The 19,257-nt window shown below is 44.7% G+C and overlaps 2 protein-coding genes across 4 annotated transcripts; both read right to left on the bottom strand.

Annotated features, from left to right (window-relative positions):
* Nucleotides 1–4,237: 4,237 nt before the first annotated feature.
* Nucleotides 4,238–10,402, bottom strand: ZMAT2 (zinc finger matrin-type 2). The gene is made up of 6 exons (XM_036845840.1): nucleotides 10,308–10,402; nucleotides 9,884–9,977; nucleotides 8,018–8,141; nucleotides 6,697–6,770; nucleotides 6,103–6,248; nucleotides 4,238–5,451 (listed from the first exon to the last, which is right to left on the bottom strand). The coding sequence occupies exons 1-6, from the start codon at nucleotides 10,323–10,325 to the stop codon at nucleotides 5,308–5,310; spliced, it is 600 nt and encodes a 199-aa protein (XP_036701735.1). The 5' UTR covers nucleotides 10,326–10,402; the 3' UTR covers nucleotides 4,238–5,307.
* Nucleotides 9,883–19,256, bottom strand: HARS2 (histidyl-tRNA synthetase 2, mitochondrial). 3 transcript variants are annotated; one of them, XR_005019205.1, is made up of 14 exons: nucleotides 18,968–19,256; nucleotides 17,683–17,757; nucleotides 16,845–16,964; nucleotides 16,638–16,733; nucleotides 15,817–15,942; nucleotides 15,604–15,711; nucleotides 15,246–15,344; nucleotides 14,831–14,924; nucleotides 14,376–14,503; nucleotides 14,041–14,283; nucleotides 13,762–13,878; nucleotides 12,418–12,564; nucleotides 11,744–12,003; nucleotides 9,883–9,977 (listed from the first exon to the last, which is right to left on the bottom strand). XR_005019205.1 is itself a non-coding variant. In XM_036845834.1 (13 exons), the coding sequence occupies exons 1-13, from the start codon at nucleotides 19,184–19,186 to the stop codon at nucleotides 11,944–11,946; spliced, it is 1,632 nt and encodes a 543-aa protein (XP_036701729.1). In that variant the 5' UTR covers nucleotides 19,187–19,256; the 3' UTR covers nucleotides 11,183–11,943. The 3 variants fall into 3 exon arrangements, 2 of the variants coding, with proteins under 2 accessions (XP_036701729.1, XP_036701731.1); XM_036845834.1 differs by lacking the exon at nucleotides 9,883–9,977 and having other exon boundaries at nucleotides 11,183–12,003; XM_036845836.1 differs by lacking the exon at nucleotides 9,883–9,977 and having other exon boundaries at nucleotides 11,183–12,003; nucleotides 12,477–12,564.
* Nucleotide 19,257: the final 1 nt, after the last annotated feature.

The following is a 19,257-nucleotide window of genomic DNA, read 5'->3' as shown; positions in this document are numbered from 1 at the left end:
CAAAAAAAGAGAATACATTTTTTTTTCAAAACTAACCATGAGACAAGAAAACTCCAACCTGATTTAAATAACCTTAAACAGTCATTTGGTGATATGAAAAAATACTGTGAATCAGAAAAATAACTCAGAACAAAAATAGACAAAAAACAAAAAGATATAAGATAAGAGTTAGTCAAAATCAAAAGAAACTGATCAAAAAGAAAAATCACCTCAGGAAAAAAAAAAAAGACTAAATTATAAGATGTCCAAGGGGAAGAGATTTTACTTAAAATACAATAACTGGTTTTGACGGAAGGAATTAAAACAGCCAAGAAAATAAAAATAAAATCAAGAAATCAGTAAGAAGGATCAGAGAGAAAGTGCTAGATAGAGAGGCAAAGAAGATCCAGCATATATTACAGTCCCTGTAGAAGAAAAACAAAATAATGAAACAGATGTAATATTCAAGAAAACTTCCTGGAAATAAAACTTCAATCTACACATCGAAAGGGTCTCCCAAGGACCAAAGAAAACTGATATGGAATGGTCAACTGTGAGATATCTTAGAAAATCAATTAGATTTGAAAGAAAAAAATCCTCTGGGCCTCAGGCAAAACGACCAAGTCATTTAGGAAGGAAAAGAAAAGAAATGAGAACCAAGATTTTATATCCAGCCAATCTGTCCTTTAAGTACCAAGGCTATAGAAAATCAGTATTAAATATGCAAGAACTCAGAATACTGTACTCAGGAGCCTCGTTTGAGGAATTTACTAGAGAATGAGTTTCATCCAACTAATACTCATCATGATGGTGAGTATTAAATATACTAATAAGTTGTAGATCTGCAAGTAAAATAAAGGTGGTGACAAGGCTGGGAAAAGAGTATGCAAATTGTTTTCTAAAAACAATATGACTCAAACTGGAAGGGAGGAGAGAAAGGGAAAAATGGAATAAAATAATTGATCGTTATATAAGTAATAGGAGCGAGTCAAGATAGAGCTGACAAACGAAATAATACAGCCCACCTATGGAAAAGTTATTTGAGGACTTAGAAAAAATACAAGTATAACTGATAACCATTGGAACAAAAACGCAAACATTACTTAACATCAAAAGTAATTTTAAAAGTAAGTGGGGTGGTTTTTTTTTTGGGGGGGGGAGGTTGTTTTTTAGCACTTCCTTACCTCCTGGAACTACTAGGTGAATCCAAGATGCTCTGGGTTCATCTCTGTATTTCCTGCCCCCGTCCTAGCACCAGCCATTTCTCCAAGGAACCCTGGTTCCTAGTCGAATGGGAGCTGAACACCCGCTGGAAACCTGGTCGCTTTGGTGCTCTCGTCAGGGGAGGAGTCTCAAAATGCTTTCTCAAAGCGGGATCACTGGGAAAATGAAGAAGGCTGGGACAGCAAAAGGGATTAATGGGGAAATGAAGAAGGCTGGGACAGCAAAAGGGATTAATGGGAAAATGAAGAAGGCTGGGACAGTGGCAAAAGGGCTGGAGAGCGCCCGCGGGTCTCGAACCACTCTGGGGAGAGTGAGTTGAATCACAATGCAGTCGAAGGAACCGCTGAGCTATAGCCAGCCCGAGTCAGAGGTGTGGATTATATCCCCTTGACTGTTGAGAAAGGGTTGCGTCACAACAAACTAACCAGAGTAGATACGATCCAGGCTGATTTTGCGTGCTCCCCCACCCCCAATCCAGACACTCGGAGTGCCCATCTGCGGACACAGAGCAGTGAGAAGGACCCAGGTCTCCCCTACCTCTTAGTAAGCTCTTCCGCAGTTGCTTCCGGGCTTATTCCCTCCTACCACGCGGCAGTCACCAGGTCCACCACAGTCTCTGGACTTCTGGTCCAGCCTCTACGCTCCTCCGACAACCACACAGGGCCGCTCACTCTGTGATCTAAACAGCTTTCATAGTGCCTTGAGTCAGGACAGTGGAATCTTTACAAGCTGCTAATTGTTACATCAGGCCTTATCTTGGAACTTTGCAGCTAAACCCCACAGCTCCTCTCCCAGGTGTTATACAGTTCCCAGGTGTCATATAGTGTCACCCCTTCTGTTACTATTTTTAAAAAATTATTCTAAACTGCACAAAAACACCCTATTCATTGCATGTATACTGTAAACAGCCACAATTCCTACTTTTCTCCAGTTAACCATGACTACGATTTCAGTGTGTACCCCTCCAGTTTTTTCCCTCAATCTACGGATTTAACTGTACACACAACATAGTTTTGACTGCCAGGGGTGAAGGGTGGGCTTATTGGGGATTGGGTTGTTGGGTATTGTTCTGTTACACTTAACAGAATGTGTTGGAGATCTTGTCAGTACATACACTAGATCTAATTCATATATATTGTAATGGCTGAATTATACTCAAATATAAATGTACCGGTTTTATTTTAAATGTCTGTTATAAACATAGCTGCAGTAAATATCCTTGTATGCATGTGTACATGTAAGCAAGTCTGTTTTTAGGACACATACTTATATGAGTAGAATTGCTGAATTAAAGACTTCACATTTAAATTTTTGGAGGTTATGGGAGAGATGTGAGAGGCCCTGGAGCACCTGAAGTCACAAAATCATCTGAAGCCATACAGATTATTTGTTCCCTAAATACTTTAATTGGCAATTCCACCAGAATGTAAATTCCATGACACTTGGGGCCTTGTTGCCTTATCCCAGAAGGTACTACCAGGGCCTAGAACATGTTCAGTATCTCAGCACTCACTGAATGAACGAACTCATGTAGACCGGTCACAGGCATATGACTCAACCAGAATGCAAAATTTCCTTGGATTTTTAGAAAGACCACAAACATCAATAAAGCTTCTCTTCCAGAGTTTGGAGTTCTCTAGGATTGCTCTGGGCTCCTAAATTTCCATCCCTTCTCCTTCCTCCCCCCGCTTTTTTTAGTCACCAGCTTGAACCCCTCCAAACAGCCATGACCTAGACAGACCCCTTGGAAACTCAAACCACTTGCCAGTCCCAAGAGAATTTAGAGAAAATGGACTTCAGAATTGCTTTTAGTAGAGGTGACCAGAAGTCAGGTTCCACCGGTACCAAAAAGAGGGAAATCGCTTGAAGCCAAGTTGAATTAGCTGCCTGAAGAATGAATACTGAACCACGGAAAGAACTCAGCTCATTAAGACATTCTCTAGCCTGCCCTGACAGGGGGAACAAAAGGACCCAGTTGACTGGGGTAGATTCTTACCCAAGGACCTGTAGAACACATAATCCTGCCAAGGAAAGCACCAACTAATATGTCCACAGCTGGCCAACGAATATTGTACGAGAAATTTTGAGCCAGTCCTTGCACCAGTAGATAAAGACACATTCAGTGTTTCCATTGGCAAGATACAGCATCAGAAATAAAATTAGGCAGGGAATTCCTGGTGGTCCAGTGGTTAGGACTCTGCGCTTTCACTGCTGAGGGCTCAGGTTTGATCCCTGGTCAGGGAACTAAGATCCCACAAGCCGCACAGCACGCTGCCCACCCACCCCCACCCCGCCCCCCAAAAAAGAAGAGTCAGCAAAAGAGATGCCTGACAGCAAGGGAATTCTGCACAAAAGGCCAAAGGAAAGAGTATGGCGCTTTGGGGGACCCACAAGTGGTTCAGATGCTACATAAAGGTGTCCAAAGGGCTAGATAAGGCAGAAAATGTCAACAAGCCATATGGTAGCAGCCTTGTTAGCCCAAGCAGAGCCCACTTTTCAAGGAACAGAAGCAACTAAAGTTGTTATAGAATTCACCTGCTTGAAGCTTGTGTAACTACCATTTGTTTTTTTACTTTAAGGAACTGACTTTTTTTTTCTGTCTGCATCCCTGGGGCCTGGCACAGTACCTGATCTAGGGAACATCAAAGTTGTTTTTGCTTTAGTTAGCCAGTCTGTACCATCTAATTCTCAAGTTAGACCCAACTTGAGGCAAGGCAGCTTCTCAATAGTTCTCAGTGGGGCTGGGGGGGAGGAATTATGCCCCGCCCCCCCTCCAGGGACACAGACATCTTTCATTGTCATAACTTGGGGAGAAGGTGCTATTGGCAACTAGTGAGTAGAGGCTAGAAATACTCTAGACACCCTACAATGCACAAGGGAGCCTCCACAACAAAGAATTACCCAGCCCAATATGTCAACAGTGCAAACACCGAGTAACCCTGTGCCTAGCCTAACTGCGGAGAGTTAGGAAAACACTAAGTTTTCAACCCTGAGCTCTGCTGTTCCAGAAACAGAAGATCAAAGGAGGCTAAAATTACAGGAAAAGTTATATTCAAACTCCTCCAGACACAGATCACATCAGAGTAAAGTATAACTCATGTTGAAGGCACCTAGAAAAAAAGTGACAGGGCTCAAATGAAGGGAGAAGAATAAGTATGGGGAAGAAAAAACAATACACAGGGAAGAATATGGGATGTTCCCACCAAATGTGAAATAGGCCCAGTCAACGCTATTTATTATACATGTTGAACAGCCTCTGAGACCCAAGGGCTCCCATGTGAGGTTTTCTCCTTTTTCTTTTTTGCATCAAACAGGTTCTTCCAAGAGCCTGCTTACAAGGAAGACAAAAACAGAGTAATCCTCAATAAAATGAAACAAATAGGAAAAGCTGAACAGTTTACATATGAAGAACAAAGGTTAAAAAACTCACCAGACAAAAACCACACCAAACACTCATCCCATTTAATTTCCTGTTACATGCTCTGAGGAAGCTGAGAACACCAGGCCCCAAGGCAGCAATGCTCCTGAGGCTCTAGCTTAGGCTCCCTCTATGTGACAGTTTCATGCACACGCATCTGCACATACCAATGACCCAGGCAGAAGTACACATGCATGCACAGGTGGCCGGAGAACCACGGGGCGGGACTGGGGGAGAATGGCAAAAGGAGGGGCCAGTCAAGGATATGCTATCAACTGGAAACTGGGGACCTAGAGAACCCTTCTGCTGTAGGCTAAGCAAGAGTAAAAATTAAAACAAAGGCAGAACACAGGGTAAATGTAGGATGCTCAGATGAGATGGACAGATGAAGAGGGAAAGATGCAAGGGGAGTTTTGGGAAAGCAGCCTCAGAAGAGGTGGTTTTTCTTTATTGGGAACTCAGATGATCAGAGGTCCTCTGTCTCCAGTGAAATACTGAGGCTGAAGGAACATGCCACAGCACATTCCTTTGCATCCTGTGCTCTCTCCCAAGGTAGAGGGAAACCACAAACACCCACCCTCTAGCCCTCCCCATTGCCACTCTTAAGGACTCTCCCCAGTACCTCCCAAAAGATGACACCCACACACACAAAGTTAGGCCTGGCAAAAAGCCAAGCATAGAAAGCCTCAGTAACTCTTCTTGGTGGAACCAAAGCCAGAGAAGCCCATCACAGCTGCCATCTCATCATCCTCCTCAAATGTCAAGTCCTCCTCAGCCCTCCTTTTCTTCTCCTTCTGTTTCTCTTTCTTGTAGGCTTTGGCCTTTTCCTCCTAGAAGGGAAATCACAATCAGTTCAGACTCGTAAGCCAAATGCTGAAAGAGATAGGTGAGCTTCCTTTCTATCTTTAGAATAAAATAATTAAAGACAAGTAAAATTTCAAGAGCAGAGGAAAAGCCACAGTAAAGATCATAAGGGACAAGAAAGAGAAGTTTTAGCCTATGGAGAGCATTTCTCAATCCTACATCCCAGTTCATCTCTAGTTCTTAACAAGGTGATGGGAGTAAAGCCACATAATAGGAACTAACATTCTGGGGCATATAGTACAAGCCAGGAACTGGTCTAAGTGCTTTATGTATATTATATACTAAGATCTTGAATATGGGGAAACAGAGGCACAAAGAGGTTATATAGCTTGTCCAAGATTCACAACCAGTATGTGAAGGAAAAAGAATTCTGACCCAGTCAGCCTGGTTCCACGGGCCTGCTGGGGACTAGGTGCATTTAATTAATCACTCCTATAGTAAAAAAAAAAAAAAAAGTATGGCCCAGAGAGTCCAGAAAAAAAGGATAGGTTTAGAGCCATTTCCTTCAGATTATGAGAGTCCCAAACAAGGGCAATAAATGTTCCCCTTAATGTACAGAAATTCAGGAGATACAACTCTCCTCTGGGGATGGGAGTGGAATGAGGAAGAGAGCCTACCTCTTCTCTGAGTTCCTTCATCCTTTCCTCAAAATCATAATCCTTCTGCTTCTCTTCCATCTTCTTCTTGTTGACTTCAAAACGTTTCTTCACCTGATCCAAAGTGGAACGTTCCACACGCATAGACATGCCCAGGTTTCGCTGATCTGGGTAGGGTCAACAGTGAAGAAGGTAAGGTTGTTAAGACATCCTAAGCCCCTCAAAAAGTCTTTTCCTGACATTAAAAAAAAAAAAAAAAACAGACTCATAAAACACACAGTAAAAATAATTAGGGCTAAAAAAAACTTCCCTGGCAGCAGCCCCAGATAACAAGATATACACAGCTTTCAACTGCCCTTACTGAGCAGATGCACACCAGTGGGGACAGCTGGGCCCTGGAGAAGACCATGGTTTGGGCTTGTTGAGAGCTTAGAACAGATACTCACCTCATGGACTCCAGAAACATTAAATAATGAAGTAAAGAATAACCTATGCTGAAGCAACTAGAGAATTCCCCAGACATTAAAAAAGAGGCCCAATAGAAACTACCCTTTCCCGCACCCCACCTCCAAAACTCAAATCCAGCCCCAATCGCAAACTACCTCCAAGCCTTACGTTTCTTTCCGTTAATGTGATCCAGGAAGTTGATGGAGTCTTTCACCACACAGTCACAGACATTGCAATAGTATCTAGAAAACAGAAGGAAACAGCACTAGGGTCAAATCTGGTTGTAAGGATTTTATCGTTTTCAACCAAAAAACTCATTATTTTTAGGTAAAATTTCTTTTTAGAAGAAGCATTCTCATTTCCACAAAGCCTTAGCTCTTGGAAGAGTGTCGCTGCCAACCTCCAAGATGGCCCCCACAATGATCCCACTCTCCTGGTATTCCTACCCTATATAGGCCCTTCCCAATTTGCACCAGCGTTAGTCTGTGTGATCAGTAGAATATATCAAAGGTGATGCTATGTCACTTCCAAGATTAGGTTATTAAAAAACATGGATTCTGTCTTAGTCTGTTCACGAGTCTGATCACGTGCCCTGGGGAAGCCACTTGCTTTGCTGTGAGCAGCACTATGGAACGGCCCATGGAGCATAGAACTGAGGTCTCCAAACCACAGCCACGTGACAGAGCTTGGAAGCAGATCCTCCAGCCCCACTTATACCTCAGATGAATGCAGACCCAGCAGACACCTTGATGACAGCTTTGTGAGAGACACTGAGCCAGAACCACCTAGGTAAACCTTTCCCAGATTACTTACCCACAGATACTGTGAGCTATCTATTGTTTTATGCTGCTAAATACTGGCTTAATGTATTAATTTAAATAGCAATAGATAACTAACACAAAGAGGAAGGACAACAGTGGATTTACTCAGAGAAGCAGCTCAGAAAAGTGTCACTCATTGTTATCTGTGTTATGCTCCTGCTGGAAAACCTAACTGGACAGAGAGGTAGTGGTGAGCAAAAAGATGAAGAGTTCTTGTGGGACCCTTCTTCCTACAGGTTATAGTCTTGGTCTAGGAGGAAGGTGCACAACCAGGAAATCCATAACAGCTACAAGCTTTGCAGCCAGTCTGGAACCTCAACCCCCTTTATTCACCATCAACAGCACCTGGGCTCCATTCTAGCTTTACCTAACTTCTCCCCTAGAAATCTCCTCAGTAGTCCTTTTCTTCATTTCTTCCTCTGGCAGGAGAACAAATTATCCCTTTTAAGATATTAAGAAGTAGTTACAGAGCTAACATGAAGAAGCCTACAGAGTGACCCCTCTTAGAGACACTATTATGTTAACTTGAGACCTTGGAGGACAATGGATGGAATTACAGGAAACAAGGTTGTTATTCTAGGGCCAGGTACCCTGCTCAACACTTCCTAAAACCAACGCAGTTTATTAGACTTACTCCTGGCTGCAGAGAAAGACGAAAAGCCACTCACCCTCCCATCTCAGACTGTGGGGTGGTCTTGGTAATGACGATTGTCTTCCCAAGTTTGGATTCCAGGTCCACCTTGTAGTCCCTATGCCGGAGAAGCTCTCGCTTGACTGGCTGCACTGGTTTTCCTGAAATATAATGGGGAAGGAAGTCCCTTCATTATTAGAGTTCCTTAACCAGAAAGGAGAAGAAACGCATAAAATCCAAAATCCTGAGGTTTACTTTCATGTCTTTTTGAAACCTGAAGCAAGGGACACAATAGTCACTTCTAGCAGCAGCTAAGGAGAAGCTCAACACAGAAAAAATGACAAGCAATCTTTAACTCTCTATATCTTTCCTCCACTTCAAAGCCGACGAGTCTAAAAGCAATGTTTTTTATTCATGAATTAACTGAATTGAAGGGAGGAGTTCTGAATTTTCACAAAAAGCAACCTTTTAAAAGAAGAGTGAGACCACTCAGTAGTGCTTCCAAACAGATATCCCAAGCATAAAACAGAAAGGAATCTTCTGAAAGCTGGGAAAACTTTAAAGGGGGACCAACATTTACGAAATATCTGTTATATGTCAAGTACTATTGTACAAGTTACATAAAAACCAAAAGAGTTAGATTATGCAACGTGGTGTAGAAGTAAAGCAGAAGAGGACTTCCCTGGTGGCGCAGTGGTTAAGAATCCGCCTGCCAATGCAGGGGACACGGGTTCGAGCCCTGGCCTGGGAAGATCCCACATGCCGCGGAGCAGCTGGGCCCGTGCGCCACAACTACTGAGCCTGCAAGCCACAACTACTGAGCCCGTGCGCCACAACTACTGAGGCTGTGCTCTAGAGCCCGCAAGCCACAACTACTGAAGCCCGCGCGCCTAAGAGCCGCTGCTCCGCAACAAGAGAAGCCACTGCAATGAGAAGCCAGTGCACCGCAACGAAGAGTAACCCCTCTCGCCAAAACTAGAGAAAGCCGCGCACAGCGACGAAGACCCAACACAGTCAAAAATAAAAACAAATAAATAAATAAATTTATTTTTTTAAAAAAAAGTAAAGGGCTTCCTTGGTGGCGCAGTGGTTGAGAGTCCGCCTGCCAATGCAGGGGACACGGGTTCGAGCCCTGGTCCGGGAGGATCCCACATGCTGCGGAGCAACTGAGCCCGTGCACCACAGCTGCTGAGCCTGAGCTCTAGAGCCCGCGTGCCACGGCTGCTGAAACCCGTGTGCCTGGAGCCTGTGCTCCGCAACAAGAGAAGCCACCGCAATGAGAAGCCCGTGCACCGCAACGGAGAGTGGCCCCCGCTCGCCGCAACTAGAGAAGGCCCGCGCCCAGTAACGAAGACCCAACACAGCCAAAAATAAATAAATAAAATAAATAAATTTAAAAAAAAAAAAAAAAGTAAAGCAAAAGAAAAATGTACAGTTTGAAAACAGATGAGAAAATAAGACGTTTCTTTTTATAGAGTGGAATCTCTAGGAGAGAAGCACCAACTCCCTCACATTGTATAAGGCACAGAGAACAGCACTAAGCGCTAGGTTAAACAATACCATGTCCCCCGCTGCTCTTCAAAAGCAATAATACATAGCAGCAAAATACTCCTTCTTCTGTCACTAGTAAGGATCCCACTCTCTTCTCTGTACTTGAGGAAAGTACGAAATAAGCCAAGCAAAGGTAGGGCAAGGAAGCAGAATCACAGAGCTGGAAAGCACCTCAAAAGCACTTCAGTCCATCTCCTCTCTCTCATACCTGAAGAAACTGAGGACCAGGGAGGCAACGCTCTGCCAAAGGTTACACAAGAAAGGAGGACAGCACATTTCAACTCCCCACCCACTCTCCAACCACTGCATCGCCTCTATAATGCACTTAGCACTTGATGGAGAAGGCACCCACCATCCTTCTTTTCTCTCTCTTCCGTGAGCCTCTTCTCGGCGAGCTTCTCATATTCATCTTTGTCCCACTTTCGGCGAAAGTCCAAGTTTTTTGTCTGAGGGGAGGAAAAAGCGCTTGAGATTCGTCGCTAATCGTGTCCGACTCCTGGAAAAACGGAAGCGCGTCCTCGCTGCCAAGGCGGCCCCGGGACCTGGGGAGAGCGAAGCCTCTCCGGACAGCACCAGAAGGCTGAGGTTGCCTCAGGACCCCAACCAGAGCCCTCCCCGATTCCACTGACCCTGTGCCAGGGCCTTACGAAGAAGCTCTTGAACTGGGGCCATTAGTTTGCGAGGAGGTGTCGGGAAGTCAATCGGGTGCAGAATACTCGGCGCCGAGAAGCCACCCCCTACCCCCCACCCCAAGCCTCCTCACACACAACACCTACCCCACTGCCCGACGCCATCTTCACTGCGAAGTGAATGGGAAGCCTGAAAATGCCGTAAAAAGCGGCCTTGAGCCGTAAAGCAAGCTTGCCTCCAATAAGCTTAGACTCTTGTGTTCTAAACGAGCTAAGCACTGGAGGGCTTCTAAAACAGGATTTGTCGGCCCCGCCCCTGCTCCAAAGAAATAGCGCATGCGCGAGGAAAGTATGAAGCTACACGGAAGTAAGGGCGCCTGGAAACGTTTTTGCCGTGGCTTTCAAAACAAGCGTAGATTCAACTTGTCTTTTAAACCAAAGAGGAAAATGAGATTCGGATCAGTTCTCTTGATCTAATCTAATCAACTTGCGTGCACTGCCAAGAATTTCCAAACCTTCTTTAAGGCTGAAGCGCCGTAATAGGGGCTCTAGATGCTTCATTTACCTGTATGCACTAAAGATATGGCCCCAAGAGCGCCGAACTGTTTGCAAAGGCTGCAGCCTTTCCAACGCACATACGCAAGGCGCTTTTTGCAACTTGTCTCTTTATCTTGAAGCAATGCTATCAACCTTTGGTTAACTCGTTTTTCCTTCAGCTGAGAAACATTAGTCATTCAATCTATAGGGCACAGTTTAATCAACATGATGCGACTTGGGAAGGTCGGTCATCAGCAACACTCTAGGGTAAAGAACTCTAGCAGATATCTCACTATACATTGATTTAGTGACGTGACTGTATCTCCAAGTTGGGGGGAAGGGGAACTGTGGCTGCTCCCTTCACTGAATACAGAAACATCACCCCAGGGAGGATACTCCTAGCTCACAGAATCCTCCAGTGTACACTAAAGCGTTTTCCATGGCCTATGCAAACCAATCCCTTGATAACAAATTACCCAAACTACTATATTTAATATTTTATTTAATATATTATACAACCACTTCTAGAACAGGCACCTCCATGGCAGGACATGGAAGTCAGAGCAGTGATTCTGGCACAGGTAATGGTCTCCAAAATCTCAAAAGATCACATCTCAATCTTGTCAGGTCACTTATTAAGTTCAACATTCAAGATTATTAAACAGACAGCCTCACCCTGCTATTATTAACAATGGATGGGCTAGAGAGATGCCACATCAATATGGGCACTGCTATGCCCTTGGGATAGCATCTCTGTCCTCAAACAAAACAGAAAAGAGTCATTGCCCAACTCTTTGCTGTCTCCCAAAAACTCCCTGGACAGGCCAAGGGCAGGCTACGGACAAACTTCCCAGAAACTGGCTCAGAAGCCAGAGTGGAAGGCTAAGTATTTGACTTTTGATCTCAATGGTCAGAATCCTCTCAACCTGAGGTGACTTTCCCAGAGATTTGCTCATAGCAACCATCTCAGCACCTGTTGGCAGCATTCAATGGCATTTCAAACCTGCCATCTGCCTCGGATGTTAGAGCATGTCTCTTTCACGTACCAGCCATCTGCGCCCATGCAGAATAGCTGCTCACACTAGCCCAGGAGTCCTCAGGGCCTTCTACAGTTCTGTACCCAGGAAGGATGAAGGATGCAGAGGCACTTGTCACCCATCCTGGCCAGCAGTTGTGGAGTCCCTCAGGAAGTCAGTCCTAGATGAAACCTTTCTACAAAGAGCAGCAGATGGCATTCAGGCAAGGGTCAAGACTCAGACAGTCGCTTCTGAATTTCAGCCACAAGATTTTCCCGTGTAATGGCCACCTGAAACATAACAGAACTCTCATGTGACGAACTAGAGAGTGATACTAGTTCCTTAGCCACTACTTTTCTGGACTCATTTAACTCTGCAACTGCTCCCACTACTTATGCAACCAGCAGGGAGGAGTACGTGCTTCAGCCTGACCTGGAGAATGTTTGCCCTCAGGACTAAAGGGATTCAAACACCTGATCTATGTCTATTTTGTTCATTAGTCTTGAAATACCCATAGAGATTTTGTTTGTCCTTTTGCCCACCCAACCAGTCATCGGCTAATGGTTGCCTAGGGTGGGTGCTCATTCATCTCTATCATGATTAACCCTGGAGATATTTTCTCAGCCAAAAGATATATATTTCTTAAAGAATCTAAGAAACGTAGAAACACTTGGTCCCTCCTATTTCTGCCTGCCCCCACTCACCTCCTCCCTGCTGGCCACTGAACGGAGCTTGATGACCCCTTCCTTCAGTTCTTGCTCACCAATAATGACCACCAGTGGGATGCCCATGTTCTCACAGTAGTGCAGTTGAGTTAGTAGTTTAGGGTTGTTCTTATACATCAGCTCTGCCTGAAAAGGGTAAAGAAAGAATAGGAGACTTAGGGACTTCCCTGGTGGCACAGTGGTTTAGAATCCGCCTGCCAATGCAGGGGACACGGGTTCGAGCCCTGGTCTGGAAAGATCCCACATGCCACAGAGCAACTAAGCCCGTGCGCTACAACTACTGAGCCTGCACTCTAGAGTCCGTGAGCCACAACTACTGAGCCCACGTACCACAACTACTTACTGAAGCCCACACGCCTAGAGCCTGTGCTCCACAACAAGAGAAGCCACTGCAATGAGAAGCCTGCACACCACAATGAAGAGTAGCCCCTGCTCGCCGCAACTAGAGAAAGCCTGCGCACAGCAACAAAGACCCAATGCAGCCAAAAATTAATTAATTAATTAATTTTTTAAAAAAGAATAGGGGACTTAGACGTGACCATACCAAAGCAACCTAAGTGTCCATCGACGGACGAATGGATAAAGAAGATGTGGCACATATATACAATGGAATATTACTCAGCCATAGAAAGAAACGAAATTGAGTTATTTGTGGTGAGGTGGATGGACCTAGAGACTGTCATACAGAGTGAAGTAAGTCAGAAAGAGAAAAATAAATGCCGTATGCTAACACATATATATAGAATCTAAAAAAGAAAAAAAAATGGTTTTGAAGAACCTAGGGGCAGGACAGGAATAAAGATGCAGACGTAGAGAATGGACTTGAGGACGTGGGTAGGGGGAAGGGTAAGCTGGGACAAAGTGAGAGAGTGGCATGGACTTATATATACCACCAAAAGTAAAATAGATAGCTAGTGGGAAGCAGCCTCACAGCACAGGGAGATCAGCTCGGTGCTTTGCGTCCACCTAGAGGGGTGGGATAGGGAGGGTGGGAAGGAGACGCAAGAGGGAGGAGATATGGGGATATATGTGTATGTATAGCTGATTCATTTTGTTATAAAGCAGAAACTAACACACCATTGTAAAGCAATTATACTCCAATAAAGATATTAAAAAAAAAAAAAAAAAAAGAAGTGACCATACCACTCAAACCTCAGGAGCAGGCATATCCAAATAAGTAAGTAGCTAGCCCTCATACCCTAAGAAGACACACTAGTGAAGACTAGAAAGATCTTGAGTTCCACCTTAGGCATAAGGTAGAAGTGGGCCTGGTGCATGAATTCCACATATACCTAGATGTTTTGGATACTAGTTCCATTATACCTTGAGCCCAGCATCCCAAAGCTCTGCAATTAGCTTCAGCCGTTCTTGGAGAAAGTTCTTCTGAGGTGTGGCCACAAACACTTGGGTCTCTGTGGTCCGTATATTCTCACCAAAAGTCTAGTAAAAGAGAGAGAGAAAGTAAAACTAATGAAAACTTCCTTTGCACCAATAATTCAAAAAAAACAAAAACAATCATCAGAAAAACAGTCCAACTGCACCTCCAGAAACATGAGAGTTTTTAAGGTCTGCAGCCCCACTCTAACCCTACCAAGGACCTACCTTCATCCTCTGCTCCACAATGGAGAAGATCCGCTCTACTCCAATGCTGAGCCCCACACACGGCACCTTGTGGCCTTTGGGGTCAAACATGCCCACCAGCCCATCATAGCGCCCACCAGCAGCCACACTGCCCACATTCAGTGGCTCCTCCTCAGCATGAGCTGGGGGCTGTAGCAGCACTGCTTCATAGATCACTCCTGTATAGTAGTCCAGGCCCCGAGCCAGGCTCAGGTCAAAGGAGATCTGTGGGGACAAGGTTATAGTCAGTCTTAGACAAGACTCAGGACCCTGAGAGCCCTAGACACAGCAGGAGGTCCACTCCCTACCCAGCTTACCTTCTCAGCAATTCCAAATAAAGTCAGGTATTCAAATAGCAGCTTCAGGTCTCCCAAGCCCTCTAGGGCCTGCTTGTTCTGGGATAGTCTGGGATCCTGGAACATTTGTTCCACCAAGGATACCCCTCCTGGAGAGACATGTGGGGAGAAATACGGTCTGTGTTATACACCCAGATGTGTTTCATCCAAATTTATCCCTAATATGCTCCAGCTAGTCCTCCTCATTTTCTTAAAAAAAAAGATCCTGATCACATATGACCAGATTCTCCTCCTCTGCCTCCATCTTTGACACCTGAAGACATAACTGGCTACAGTAAGTAAAAAGGTTATTAAATTCAAACCAGGCTCTGGAACTTAGCACATTTATGAAACGGAGCTGTTTCAGAGGTAGAAGTTATACACTTATCACTCTCACTCTGGTTCTATCATGTACCTCTGAAAACACTGATTCTTACCATGACATTGGACGTAATCCCCAATTCGATCAGCTATTTCAGCAGCCAGGCCTTTCTTTGCCACCATCTCATGTCTCACATCTTTCCAAGACATCTGCACAAACACCCAAACATTAGCCTAGCCCAAAGATCCTTCCTTCTCTTAATGGAAAAGAACATCTCATTTCATTCATTATGTATGTCACAGAGTAGCTAACATTCTACTCAGCAAAGTCAGAGGCAGCTTAGGAAATCCAGCCATAATCTCCACTGTACAGCAAAACTCAGGTCTCGTTTCAGAATGTCTCCTTACCTTCCTCCCAGAAATAGCTCACTTCCAGCCACCATCTCCTTATTTTCCTCTAAAGGTATATATAGATTTGAAGGCAGGGCAGAAACTCTGATAGGATCTACTGAAGCACGTCTTCTTTGTTACCTTGTCTAGTTTGTCAACCGAGGAGCAGATGGCATGGAACTTGCTTTCAGGAACACCACAGACGGCAAATATCCCATCCAAAATCCGCCGGTCATTGACCTGTGAACTCAATGGAAGTGACCCAAGTGGCTTATGAATGACCTCTCCCTCAAAACAATGGCAGTCCCTACTTGCCTGACTCATAAAAGGGATAGAAAGGAAATTCCACAGGATGACTATATAGATACAGATATAAAATGCAACACCTGTACTAAGAAAGTCCTAGAGCTACAGGCTTAATGGCTGGGGTCACCTATGTTTTGAAACAGCATTAGGCCAAATCCAGACTTCTCCCCTCAGTCCTCAGCTCTGGCCTCACCTTAATGAGAAAATCCCCCAGCTGCAACCCACTAAGTATTTCACACATGATCTTCAAACACTCTGCATCAGGGATCATAGGGTCAAACTGACCAGCAATGTCAAAATCCTACAGCAAAGAAAAAGACGGGCGAAAAAAAATTACTGAGCAGCCAGTTCCTAGGTTGTGGTCCCCAGAACTATCAAACCATGCTGCCTCCATCAGGTCACTTACACACTGGCAGAACTCCCGGTAGCGGCCTTGGACTATGGTTGGGCTCTCCCGCCGCCACACGTTTCCAACATGATAGCGTTTCATCTTCTTCACTTTATTCATGGCCAGATAACGAGCAAAAGGGACCTCACATAAATAGGTTAAGGAGGAAGAATACTACATCCAGAGCTTAGCCCCAGTGGAAAGACATTAGGGAGGACTGGGCCTCTATCAATTGGATTTCATCCACTAGGATTAGAACAAGGACTTTCTCTGTCTCCTTTCCCACTATCCCCAAGGCATAGCAATCAATAAACATTGAATAGTGTCAAATGAAGGAATCCCTGCAAGTTTGGTAGAAAGCACGGGAAGCAGAGATAAGAAATGACCCAACAACTTCAAGTCTGGGCCATTCCCTCCCATTCAGATCAATTCTTAACTGTCTCAGAAGAGTCAAGCTTCAAAACCTGGATTTGCCTACAACTTCTATATCAATGTTTCTTCAAGTGTTCAAGGACCACCTGCATCTTAATTATCCAGGTACCTATTTAAAATGAAGATTTCTGAACACCACTCCAGCTACAGAATTAAGAAAATCTGGGGCTAGAGGTCAAAAATCTGTATTTTTGCAAGCTTCCTCAACGGATTCTGACACACTATAAACTTAAATGACAGAGCTCCAGGCCAGGCTCTGCTGGCAGAATTGCCTTCTGGAAGAAACTTGAAGTAAAGGCTGCTGCCAGTGAACCTATAGGGTCCCAGAGTCACTTCTGTCCCGTTATCAGAGAATGCCCTCTAGGTTTGGAAAGAGGTAAGTCAGGCTCCCGTACTTAGAAGGATACAGTAAGGTCATAGCGCAAGGACAACAGCTCTCCACCCTGATCCTTCAGATCATAGATGAGCCCAGAGTCCTCTCCATACTTCTCAGTAAGCATTTCCTGCAGGGGTCAAACAGAAAGTGCCACGGTTAAAAGGAGGACTCCAGAACATAGGTTAGAAGCCCTTTGGGAAAGAAATGGAGTTCCTGCACTCTTTTTTTCTCCTCTTACCTTTAGCTCAAATGCCGGGGTATCCAACCCCTTTGCTCCATGACGTTTAAAGCAGCTAACAACCATATCAATAATTTTCTCCCTCACAACCATCTGCTGGGGACTAAGATCTCTGGTGCCCTAGAAACCAAAAGGAGCCAGAGTGAAAACAAAGACAAAGACAAGTCCATTTAAGACAAAGAGTTAAACTACATCTATAATCTAAGGTCTGGAGTTGAAATCTCTTTGAGTTCAGACAACTATGAGCCCCACCCAGTACCTCAAGAATACTGAAGAATTAGTGAAATAGTGAAAAATTAAAAATAGGGAATACCCTGGGGGTCCTGTGGTTAGGACTCTGCGCTTTCACTGCCAAGGGCCTGGGTTCAACCCCTGCTCGGGGAACTAAGATCCCGCAAGCCATGCGGCACAGCCAAAACAAACAAAAACAAAAACATTAAAAGTGGTCAGGAAGGGGCTTCCCTGGTGGCGCAGTGGTTGAGAATCTGCCTGCCAATGCAGGGGACACGGGTTCGAGCCCTGGTCTGGGAAGATCCCACATGCCACGGAGCAACTAGGCCCGTGAGCCACAATTACTGAGCCTGTGCATCTGGAGTCTGTGCTCCGCAACAAGAGAGGCCGCGATAATAAGAGGCCCGTGCACCGCAATGAAGAGTGGCCCCCACTTGCCGCAACTAGAGAAAGCCCTCACACAGAAATGAAGATCCAACACAGCCATAAATAAATAAATAAATAAATAAAAATTAAAAAAAAAAAAAAAAAAAAAGTGGTCAGGAAGAGAAGCACAGGGCAGAACTCCAAGGCACTCTAACGGACAGGGTGGGGCAAAGGACATTACCTTTGGGGTCTTGATAATAAAATTTGATTTCTCTTGATGTGGTTTCAGTTGGGTTGCTAACGCTGCCTCCGCAACCTGGCAGAAAAAATGTGAGATATGGCTCCTCTCAATACTGGCCAAACCTGTGGTATCTCTGGCCCTGTGTACCACCACCCTGAAAATACTTTTGGCCCTGAGCAACAGGAAGTCTGAACACTATTTCATCTATCCCAATCTCAGCCCACTTCCAAAAACCCAGTTGTATCTGCAATATATATGTAATACATATGGGATCAGATGTTTACCATACAAGCTTCCTCACTATAATTGGAGTTTTTAAAAGTATGAAAAACTTTAACCAGCAAAAAACAAGGAAGGCACAAAGCAACCCAAGACTACCACCACTAACCATATAGGAGTAGGGATTAGTATGATCTCCAGTTCTCAGTTCCTACTCAAAGAGCGAAAAATAAGAATTGTTAATAAGGTAGCAATGGTCATTAGGCTTGGAGATAGGGAAAAAGTAACTGGAAGACAAAAGAGAAACAGCCCAAGAACACAGAACATGCCTGTGGAATGAAAAGGAATGGATTTCCTGATTGAAAAAAAAAAAAAAAAAGCCGATTGGTAGGATGCTGTGACTGCAAATAACAAAAGATCTGAGCTCTGTTGTTCATGATAGCACAAAGCATCTACTAGGAACACAATAGTGTCATTCCCAAGGTAAAACAGAATCTGTGATTTTGATTATCACCAGCAGGCTGTATGCCCTTCCAGAAATATAGAGCGTGTAGTAGTTCATACTTTGGCAGATTCTGTGCTCCAAAGGACAGCAGTTGAAGCCCACAACCCCTCCTAAGAATCCATAATCTCTGAAAACTAAAAATTTTGAGGTAAATTCTAATGTGAACTCACTCTACTTATGGTAGTTAGTCATCTCACTTAGTGGGAATATTCATATATTTTGCTTAAAAAAATTTAAATGTGTTTGATCCTAAAAGGTTCAGATAAGGGACTGTGTACCTATATTAAAATGCTCCCTTACTATGTAGCCATAGGTAAGTCATTTAACCTTGGAGCCTCCGTTTCCTCAACTGTAAAACGTAAATAATAACCCCAACATCTCAAGATTGCTATGATGATTAAATGACAAAGCATCCTAAAAGGCCTTAGCTCTGTGTCGGTACATGGTGGGCACTCAATAAAAAACCGACTGTTAATACTGCGGGAGTACAGGCCGCGAGTCTATGCTTTCAGACCTGGAGATCCTGCCCCGACAGACCAGAGCTATCTCAGTCTGGCTCACCTGGCTATGAGAATGGACTGCCCCGATGCATACAGCACCGGGCGGCCGCCGGAGCTGGCCAAACAGCACAGCCCAGGCCCTCCCATGTAGGAGTCCGAGCCGGGGCATCGTGCAGCAGGAGGCAGGATTTCCGGAACACGAGGCAAAGGACCTAGGAAGAAGGCAGACAGGACCCCAGGAAGGGTACAGGGCGCTGTAGAGGCGAACCCCGAGCACCATATTAGAGGTGAGCGTTTCTACACCTCCCGAATCCCGCAGGGTGGTTCCAGTCCTCTCTGGCTTCCGCCCAG

The sequence above is a fragment of the Balaenoptera musculus genome, chromosome 3 (assembly GCF_009873245.2).
Source record: "Balaenoptera musculus isolate JJ_BM4_2016_0621 chromosome 3, mBalMus1.pri.v3, whole genome shotgun sequence".
Taxonomy (NCBI): domain Eukaryota; kingdom Metazoa; phylum Chordata; class Mammalia; order Artiodactyla; family Balaenopteridae; genus Balaenoptera; species Balaenoptera musculus.
The sequence above is the reverse complement of the archived record's forward strand: the minus strand, read 5'-3'. Positions and strand labels throughout refer to the sequence as shown.